The sequence below is a fragment of the Pseudorasbora parva genome, chromosome 10 (assembly GCF_024679245.1).
Source record: "Pseudorasbora parva isolate DD20220531a chromosome 10, ASM2467924v1, whole genome shotgun sequence".
NCBI classification, from domain to species: Eukaryota; Metazoa; Chordata; class Actinopteri; order Cypriniformes; family Gobionidae; genus Pseudorasbora; species Pseudorasbora parva.
Window position 1 is genome coordinate 4,918,510 of NC_090181.1, and position 10,607 is coordinate 4,929,116.

The 10,607-nt window shown below is 40.5% G+C and overlaps 2 protein-coding genes across 2 annotated transcripts in view; both read right to left on the minus strand.

The window, feature by feature from the left end:
- Positions 1 to 634: 634 nt before the first annotated feature.
- Positions 635 to 4,828, minus strand: bmp2a (bone morphogenetic protein 2a). The gene is made up of 2 exons (XM_067454925.1): positions 3,786 to 4,828; positions 635 to 2,941 (listed from the first exon to the last, which is right to left on the minus strand). Exons 1-2 carry the CDS (start codon positions 4,114 to 4,116, stop codon positions 2,103 to 2,105), a joined length of 1,170 nt encoding a protein of 389 aa, XP_067311026.1. The 5' UTR covers positions 4,117 to 4,828; the 3' UTR covers positions 635 to 2,102.
- Positions 4,829 to 8,452: 3,624 nt separating this feature from the next.
- Positions 8,453 to 10,607, minus strand: part of gdf3 (growth differentiation factor 3) — a 4,674-nt gene continuing 2,519 nt past the window's right edge. The window contains exon 2 of the mRNA XM_067454472.1: positions 8,453 to 9,404. Coding sequence (XP_067310573.1) covers positions 8,593 to 9,404 — 812 coding nt within the window. The 3' untranslated portion in view covers positions 8,453 to 8,592. The remainder of the gene's footprint in view (positions 9,405 to 10,607) is intronic.

Genomic DNA, 10,607 nt, shown 5'->3' on the forward strand with positions numbered 1-10,607 from the left:
GGCATCATAACATCTGCGCGTTGCCATGAACATTCGATTGGTTTTAAGTGTGTATTGCTCTCCAGTAACCAGTATCTTGATAGGTAGGGTGTGTCTTCCCCAACATCTGTAAACCATACACATTCATTTGAAGCTTCCATATGCCCTATAGCACAGCACCATACTGTTACCGACCCCTTAATGAACTCAAACTGTCCATTTTCAAATAGTTGGACATCAAGGCATTTTTACCAGCGGTGCGTAGCGCGTTACATTTCAGAGAAACCTGCCTGTGAGAGGAAAGCTGTACTTCCCACAGTCCTGCTTTATGATCCATAAGAAAGTCAAGTTGTGATTCCTTTGACGTGCGTTTAACCTCAAGACAACCCAATAAAAGACTATATTTTCTAGGGCCAAAGTGGAGAATGATTCACACAGGATAAGTATACGTTGCTAAAGAGCATGTACTCCTTCAATTTTGGTGCATATAAAAATCCAGATAAGACTAGTCATATTTTCAGACGTCTGATTTTGGCTGTAAAATATCTGAAGTTATATACACAGCTGTACTTACAAATAAAAGCATATTTATGGATCAAATAATTTTTTTTAAGCTTGGGCTAAGAGAACATCATGATTTGTGTCTGTCAGCGCATCCATTTTGCATTCTGCACTTTATTTTGGGCAGCTTAATTACATGGCAATCCTCACGTTTTAAACAACGTCCCTCAAATTAAACACTTCCTAGCTCTCGACTGTAGAGCAGCATGTAGTGAATGGCTCTTAATTAGCCAGACTTCAGTATAAAGACACCTTTACGCTACCAAAGCATAAGGACCTGTGAGAAGAAACACAATAGTCATTGTCTTCAGGCAATAGGTCGATCTCAAGAGCTCATACTGGGGAGCTAAACTCACACCGGATAATTTCCTGAGCATTCAGTGTCAACTACCTGTCACATTGGTTTGAAATAAGTGCATTCACATTTACTGCTGCGTAACAAAGACGCGTCTCTAAAACACTGGCTCTCCAGTGCTGCATGCTCATTGTACTCGGTCCAGTTCGGCCAATGGTAACCCTCGAAGTGCTTTTCTGCATTTAATGCATTTAGGCGAGCAGCTCTTGCATTTTGCATTGCTTGAAACATAGTAACCATTAATGACATCTAGCTATTCTTTGATTATGCATTAAAAATATGGTAACACTTTACAATAAGGTTCCATTAGTTAACAGTTAATTTCAACGTTTACTAACTAGTGCTGTCATATCGATTAATCGCTTCTAACATAAAAGTGTGTGTGTGTGTGTGTGTGTGTATACATACATAGTGTTAAGACATAGGAGTTACATGTAACAGTGTTACGTAATTTAATTACAAAATATATGTAACTGTATACCGTTACAGTTACTGGGAAAATGTTAATGATTACAAAGGGGGGTTACATATGAACATTTTCTGTAAAAGCAAGGATATTTGAATAATATTAATTTGCTGCTTTGCCATTTTTTTGCCATTTAAAGGCCATTTAGTAAAGCAATGTTATTTTGATGCTTTTGGGAAAGATTAACAGTTAAAATAAATTTTGAAAAAGTAATCCAAATGTAATGTTACATTACTTTAAAGTAATTGAAATAGTTACACTACTTGCATTTTACTAACTTTATATACATATACATGTATGTGAGTGTGTGTGTGTGTGTGTGTGTGTGTGTGTGTGTGTGTGTGTGTGTGTGTGTGTCGATTTGACAGCACTAATACATTAAAATCAATAACTGCATGTGTATTATTTATTGGATGTGAACTGATGATGAACTGCTGCTTTTGTTAACAAAGATTATTAAATAGTGTACTGCTCATTATTAATGTTAGACCTTATTGAAAAGTGCTACCAAAACTATGAACTATTCTCAAAAAAAATGAGTGCTGTAGAAATAAATACAGAATACAAATACTTCATGTGCGAGACGTACATCATAAAATACTTTAGTTTAACTTTTAGTTGATTAAAATATTTATTTTCCCAATAGTGAACATAAATATATCTTATATATACTTCTCCAAAATATGTGTTTTACTTTATTATAAATAAAGTTTAGTATTGGGAAAAATGAAGTCCAGGGCGTCAGCGGCACCCGCAGCCCTCCACGACCATGTCCTGGTAGTTTTTTAAGATGACCCGCTCGTATTCGTCCAGATAGAGCAGGGAGACGGGACTCAGGTCCGTGGGGACGCAGCAGGCCCGGGGTATGTTGCTGTTCACCGAGTTCACCAGTGTCTGTACAATAGCGTGGTTGGTGGAGTTCAGGTGGTCCGCCAGCGGGAACGGACACTCGCCCTGGCAGTAAAAGGCATGGTAGCCCGGCGGGGCGACTATCCAGTCGTTCCACCCCACGTCGCTGAAGTCCACATACAGGGAATGCCTCTTGCAGTTGGCTTTGTGCTTCTTCCGCGGTTTGTTCGGCCGTGTTTGCCGCTTCTCGCGAGAGTGCAGGACGTTCCCCTTGCCGTCATGGCTGTAGGTCACCAGAAGTGGCCTCACCTGGGGCCACGAGTCCTCCCGGTCGTGCAGAGACCGACTGACACGCACGTGTCTTTTGGAGTCCCGGTCCGGGTGAACTATTTCCACCACGAAGCCATGGTTGGGCCGCCCGTCTGCGGTCCACCTGGTGACGGCGGGGCTCACGTCGAAACTCTCCCACTTGCTCAAGCTGTGCTGAACCAGCCTGGTGTCCAGGAGTCTGGTGATGGGCTCCTGAAGCGAGCCGGACGGTCTGATGATCTCGTGAACATTAATGCGGTGAAATCCCGCCGCGCTGCCGTTGCTCAGAGAACTCACGACCTGCTCTCGGAAAATCCGCAGCTCCGCCGACGTCACAAACTCCTCGCCCGGAATGGAGGTCAGGTTGAAGAGGAACCGCTGAGTCGTCTTTCCGCTCGAACTGGACAGGTCCTCCGTGGATTCTGGAAGAAAAAACCCCCAAAAAGTTAGGCATAAATGTATGGCTGTGTCAAACTTGTTGTTTACACTCATTGACAGGATGTGACACTTGCTGACCTCTTACTGGACACACCGGTTTAAAACGCTTAAAAATGATAACTTATCACAGTTAACACAACATGATGACTTCAGAGGTGCTAAAGTTTAGGACGATCCAACATTGACATTAAAAAAAGCACCTGCATCTCTACAATGCAAACAAATGAATAAAAACTAAATACAAAAATGTATAAAGCACAGACAGTATAGGTAGCTAGACAAGCATGTATCCCCTACATGTGTGTGTATATAAAGATATATAAATTAATACACACACACACACACACACACACACACACACACACACACACACACACACACACATACATGTATACATATATATATATATAAAGTTAGTAAAATGCAAGTAATGTAACTATTTATGTGTGTGTGTGTGTGTGTGTGTGTGTGTGTGTGTATTTATTAATTTATATATATATATATATATATATATATATATATATATATATATATATATATATATATATGTGTGTGTGTGTGTGTGTGTGTGTGTGTGTGTGTGTGTGTGTGTGTGTGTGTGTGTGTGTGTGTGTGTGTGTGCAGCTATTGCTTTAAGAAATATTTGGGAGTACAGAAAATGTGTTCTCAACACGGGACTTTAATACAAACAAACTGCCAATCCCTCATCAAATAATCTGCAGATAATGTCAACTCCTGTCAGGCATGAAGGATAAAGCAGATAAGAAATGAAAGAAGGAATTTCGGGAAGGTGGAGAGAGAGAATTCATGAAGTAAACACTTGCTTACCATCATGGTGGAAACTCCTGATAGTGTTCGCGCGGCTGGCAGATCTCTCCGAGCCTTTCCCTAAGGAACCCTTGGGTCTGTTGCTGCTGTTCTGCTCCGCGTTCACCGAGTGCATCGAGTACAAGTCCAGCATGTATTGCGGAACAACCGCGGACCTGCTGGGACTGGGTCTGTGTTTGAGTCCAAACATGCTCAGAAGTCGAAGTTCAAACGCGTGTAAGACATCCTGAGACAGAGAGGACCGGCCGATCTGAGGTACGAGTCCACTGGAGCCTCCAAAGAACACCTGAGTGACCATCAGAACCATCAGAGCGCCAACGGACGAGACCATGATCACTCTAAACCCGACAGATCAGTGACGAACGAGATCAGATGGGCTCGGGCCAGGAGACGGGACCATATTCCGCGTTTGAGTGAGCCATTGGAAGAGTTTGGAGGATCCTTCGTGCATCAAAGCCACCTTAAGAACGGCTTTAAGGAGGAACGCAAACCTGCGCTAGATCCATCTGGATAGGAGAAGGTCCATGAGTCCAAGCCTGTCATAATACTAGATTTGCGCCGTTCTTAAAATAACACAAAGTGTCCAAATCGAACATTCGAACTCTTCTAAATAAGATCGTTTCACACATCAGGCAGCGATCCAAATGATAGACTCGGGCTAGAATGTGCAACCTTCTCCGTGAGTGTACAAGTGCAGGACCTGAAGATAAAGTAGAGATGAAGTTAAAACTCCAAACGCGCTGTTGATCTTCTGCTCTTGGCTTGTGGGATGATCAATGCAGGTCTCCACTTTTATAATTCCCCTTTTTCACTGAGTTCCATCTTCGAGATCACCAGAGCTGTTCATCTGCAGAAAACGCCCGCCTCACATATTCCGTCGGCGCTGTATAAAGACAATCTGAAGGTGCTGTAGCAGATGGAAAGGTACAGACATTGACAAAGCAAAAGTTTCCTCCTTTGAGTGAGTCGCGGCAAGAGTTTGGGTGTCCTTTGCGCACAGTGCGCAACAGCCTCTCTCTCTCTCTCTCTCTCTCTCTCTCTCTCTCTCTCTCTCTCTCTCTCTCTCTCTCTCTCTCTCTCTCCTCATGTGTCCTTATGTTTAACTCTCTGATGTCATGACAGAATTCATCACCTTTGGGCATCAAGGGGTCCGTGTGGTCAAACTCTGCTCAGGCATCTTCTAATTAAGTAACAGTGGGGAATAAGTATGGGAAGTTCCAGATGTACTTTATTATTGCTTATTAAATGTAATGCAATATATGGCATTAAATCTATTTTGGACACTGTAATCAGTCCCCGTTATTTCACCTAGTAGCCTATGACTAACGATGAATTCAGATAAAAACAAAAAAGAATATTAAAATAATTCTAAAGTTTTGTTTTAAAGGGTTAGGGGTTAAAAGGGACTCGCTACCTTGCGCTCATATTCAGATCCAGTGCGCCAACTTGTGGAGTACAAATGCAACGACGCTTGATGTGAAGTAGGAGAGACGGGGGCTAGTTTGTGACTTTATATAGAGGTGATTTCAGGTTGACTGGGACACGGTTTGCCATTAAGATGACTGGAAAAAAGGAGCACAATCAACCTGGGGCCTGTACCATGATGGTAGTTTAACAAACTCAGGGTTACTGATCATCAGCTTTCTCTGTCAACTCAGGCTTTGATCCTGAGTTCAGGGCCCGGTTTTCCAAAAAGTTTAATTCGGATAAAATTGATCCATCTTACTTTTGGAGCCAGTTTTTTAAAGCAACATCGTATTGGATCAATCTGATCCGGATAGGAACTTTTCAGGATCACCAAATCTGGATAACCAGTGCTCAATCAGGATAGGAAATCACAATTTAGAACTACATATATGTAAAGAGCAACAAGTAGAATAGCCAGTGTGGAGTCAATACACTGTAAAAAAATATTTAGAAAAAAAGTTACCTGGTTGCCTTAAAATTTTGAGTTCATTGAAATTAAAATTGAGTTAATACAATGAACATTTTTTGAGATTCGACAACCTTTATTAAAATATTATTAAAAGATTTTGTAACCATATTGGGTAATTGTGTGTGTTTTATTTCTGATGACGCAGTGAAACATGCCAAATTGTGCTATTTTCATGATTTATCAAATTTTCTATGTGGTTCAGATACAATCATATTTTGAGTTTCTATTTATTAAACAAATTTCCTTCATTGTATAAAAAAATTACTAAATATAAATAACTAAATTTTTTAATTTCAATAAACTCAAAATTTTAAGGCAACCAGGTTACTTACTTTTTTAAGTTAAACCAACAAAAAACAACCAACATTTTTTACAGTGTATAAGTTTATTTTATTTTGAACACACACACATAAAAAAAAACCAAAACTAAACTAAACTAAACAAAAATCAGTGATTGCCATTCTTTGCATTTTTTTGGTTATTCTGTAATCATTACAGCATCATTCATAAAGATTCTAAAAACAAAAATATTTTTGATTGTGATATATATATATATATATATATATATATATATATATATATATATATATATATATATATATATATATATATATATATATATCAATTAGTGACAGAATAAAATGTATTGTTTTTGGTCAATTTTGACAGCTGTTTGGGAGATTATTATACTGAATGGCTGAATACGTTAAAGCCTACCCAATCACTGTAGCCTGACGGATGAACAAATACAATTAAAACCTTATGAATAAATAGGATATCTTGTAAGATACTGCATGAATGCAGAATGCATGAATACATTACCCAAAATGTAATTAATGTTTTCATTAGATTTTGGGCATGAAATCCATGCTGAATCCACCCTTCTGATGGGATCAGTTTAATCCATATTTTCGGGATCAAAGTGATCCAAATCCTACAAGAAAGTTCTGAAAAACCCAAACTAAAGGTTTGTTCCGAATCAATACCAAGATTGGATTACGTGATCTAATCCGATTATGTAATCCGTTTTTTCTTTTGAAAAACACATTTTCAAGATTTCATCCAATCCGTTATCCAAAATCCTAGTGGATTACTTTTGAAAAACCGGGCCCAGGAGTTTAGCTGTGACATCAGCAGTGAACAGCCAATCACACGCTGTGGAACTGAGGTTCACTTCTCACGAGAGAAGCAGTGAGATTCATTTCTCTCTTCTTCAGAATATTACTTGATTGAAAAATATTAAGAATAAAAAAAGAAAAAAAAAAGCTGTCTATGAAAGAGGAGAACTTAAAGAAAAAATAGTATACGTCAATGCAAGTAAAAGTTATGAAGTTAGTTTAGTTGATATAGAGAAAATCAATCATTTTAACAAAGTGCCTATTAATGATTGATTAACTGAAATTATAAATGTGTAATTGATTAAGGGTATAATAATTACATAAATTATATCTAAATCATTCAAAATTATAATTTTTATAAATAAGCATTTTTAAAAGCCAGACGCTTTAGTCTTTAAAAACTATTTGCTATGCAGTGACCTTTAATTCTGAGCAGAAACAGGGCGAGTGATTTTATTGAATCAGAGATGTGTCCCTTTACTCACAGCTGATTGGCCCAATTTCAGTCTGAGATCTCTTATCCAGAACACACCCTGCCCCAGAGCAGGTTAGCTGTGGAGCGTAAGTTACTATGGCGATGAACACAGCTAAAAGCCAAACCACTTTAATGGTACCTAAAACCCAGGATTGGCACAAACTAAGCTTAAACAAATCTGGCTAGCCAGCTAAACCAGCTTCATGGTACAGGCCCCTGAATTCATATTTATATATATATATATAGATAGCAACAAATGTAAAGTCATTGTTTTGGAATTACATCTTATGACATATGACAGACTTGCCCCAAAATAAATATATGTATTAATAAGCATATATAAACAAACACATACGTTTATTTACACACACACTGATCAGGCATAACATTATGACCACTGACAGGTGAAGTGAATAACACTGATCTCATCACGGCTCGTGTTAGTGGGTGGGATATATTAGGCAGCAAGTGAACATTTTTGTCTGCAAAATTGATGTGTTAGAAGCAGGATAAATGGGCAAGCGTAAGGATTTGATTTTTAAGGAATTCAAAAGTTCTCCAAGGAAGGAACAGTGGTCAACCAGTGACATGTTGACCACTGGCTAAGGCTCACTGATTCACAGGGTAGTGAAGGCTGGCCCATGTAGTCTGATTAAACCCCTTGCAACTTACAGGACTTAAAGGATCTGCTGCTAACATCTTGGTGCCAGACACCAGAGCACACCTTCAGGGGTCTAGTGGAGGAGTCAGGGCTGTTTTGGCAGCAAAAGGGGGACCAACACACTATTTGGTGATGTTATGCCTGATTGGTGTATATGTGCACATATACAGACTATATATAAATATAATCTATATACACATATGTAAAAATGTTTAAATGCAATTACTTAAGATGTAAGTCGCTTTGGATAAAAGCGTCTGCTAAATGATTAAATGTAAAAATGAGTCCGTTTGACCACACTAATACTATATATTCATATGCGTTTTGTTCACTTATTTACACAACAGATGCCAAAAAACAAACAAATTTAACTCCAGGAATTTTATTTGGCCCCATAACATCATTAAACATTAACATGTCTCTGGTCTATATTATACACCATTTAAACCATGTTTGAGTGAAAAAGAAAAAAAGCAATTTATTATAAAATGAATTTTATTTAACAACTCAGTTTGCCTGCATTCATATTCTCCCATAACATCCTTAATGTCTAAAAAAACTCCACACATTTTCATAGTTAATCAACTCTAAAGCACCAGGTTTAAAACGAACAGAGTTCATCTGCATCCACACTCATCCACCACCATGTCTTCATAATGTCTAAGAACCACATTATCGTTGTTGTCGTAATAGAGCATGGAGATGGGGGAGAGTCTGACGGGAACGCAGCAGGGCTGAGGCGTCCCTTGAGGATCGAACGAGTGAACCAGCGTCTGCAGGATGGCGTGGTTGGTTCCATTCAAACTCTCACTCAAAGGGAAAGGACACTCGCCGTGGCAGTAATTGGCTAAATATCCCTGAGGCGCGATGATCCAGTCCTGCCAGCCCACGTCTTTGAAGTCGATGTAAAGCCTCCTGGGTTTGCACACGTTACTGGGGGTCACGGGTAAGTAATACTCCGCGCTTCTCTTTCTCCTGGACCGGCACTGAAGCGGGTTCAGCGACACCACCACCAGAGACGCGTACAACTCTGGGATCTGTGCGACGTACGCATGCTCCTGAATCATGTTGCTCAAATGAGTGAGCCGCATCTCGAGCTGCATCCCGTAGTTCTTCCTTGGGTTCCTCCAGGATTCAGCCAGGTCGGTCAGATTAACCAGCACCGAAGCGTGCGCTCCAGGCCCGAGCGTCTGAGACAGGAGTAATTTACGGCTGGACTCGTGAGTCACTCCCTTCAGCGTGGTCCTTAAAACCCTGTGCAGGTCCATGCTGAAGACATGCTGTCCCAGGTGAGCCAGGTCCTGTTTGAACTTCATTTCCAGCTGCGCCAACGAGAGTTGCTCAACATCCTCCAGCACCGACATGTTGAAAAACAGATGCTTTCGCACACAGTTAAAGCAGTGGACGGCCGGAGCGGATATCAGACTACCTGTTTGGGGAAAAACAACCATCGTGTTACGAGAGTCATTCCTCTTCTGCAGAACAACAAGTGTTAAAGGGATGGTTCACCCAAAAACGAAAACTACCCCATGATTTACGGTCCCTCAAGTCCTCCTAGGTGTATAATGACATTCTTCTTTCAGACGAACACAATCAGAGTTATATTAAAGTCCTGGCTCTTCCAAGCTTTATAATGGCAGTGAATGGCAGCCCAGAGAGGAGTTACACTTCGCAAATTGAATACGGAGGGCGGTCAGACAGAAGCTAGATATTTTACTTTATGTGTTAAACACGGATACTTTTCTTACACAAACCCATAGATTCTCTTCATAAGGTCTTTATTAACCCCCAGAGCAGTGTTGAGTACTTTTATAATGGATGGATGCACTTTTGGGCTCCTATTTACTGCCATTATAAAGCTTGGAAGAGCCTGGACATTTTTTTAATATAACATTTGTATTTATTTTTTAATAGACATTTTGTATTCGTCTGAAAGAAGAATGTCATGTACGCCTAGGATGACTTGAGGGTGAGCAAATCATGGGCTAATTTTCATTTTTGGGTGAACTCTTTAAAGGGGGGGTGAAACACTCAGTTTCAGTCAGTGTCATGTCAATCTTGAGTACCTATAGAGTAGCATTGCATCCTGCATATCTCCGAAAAGTCTTTATTTTTTTTATAATTATATAAGAAAGATGCGCTGTTCCGAGTCTTTCCGAAAAAAGCCGAGCGGGTGGGGGCGTGTCGTGTGAGCGGAGCTAAATAATGACGTGTGCAGCAGCGCGCTGCAGTGAGGAAAGTGAGTCGCTCTGCGAGGAAAGTGATTCGCTCTGTGAGGAAAGTGATTCGCCCGCCGCGTGAGGAAAGTGATTCGCTCTGTGAGGAAAGTGATTCGCTCTGTGAGGAAAGTGATTCGCCCGCCGCGTGAGGAAAGTGAGTCGCTCTGTGAGGAAAGTGAGTCGCTCTGTGAGGAAAGTGATTCGCTCTGTGAGGAAAGTGATTCGCTCTGTGAGGAAAGTGATTCGCCCGCCGCGTGAGGAAAGTGAGTCGCTCTGTGAGGAAAGTGATTCGCTCAGTGAGGAAAGTGATTCGCCTGCCGCGTGAGGAAAGTGAGTCGCTCTGTGAGGAAAGTGATTCGCCTGCCGCGTGAGGAAAGTGAGTCGCTCTGTGAGGAAAGTGATTCGCCCGTCGC

Excerpts from the sequence above, each read along its gene's own strand:
- bmp2a (XM_067454925.1), bottom strand. The coding sequence starts at position 4,116 with ATGGTCTCGTCCGTTGGCGCTCTGATGGTTCTGATGGTCACTCAGGTG. Across the intron at positions 2,942-3,785 it reads CAGGAGTTTCCACCATGATG|AATCCACGGAGGACCTGTCC; the intron begins GTAAGCAAGTGT and ends TTTTTCTTCCAG.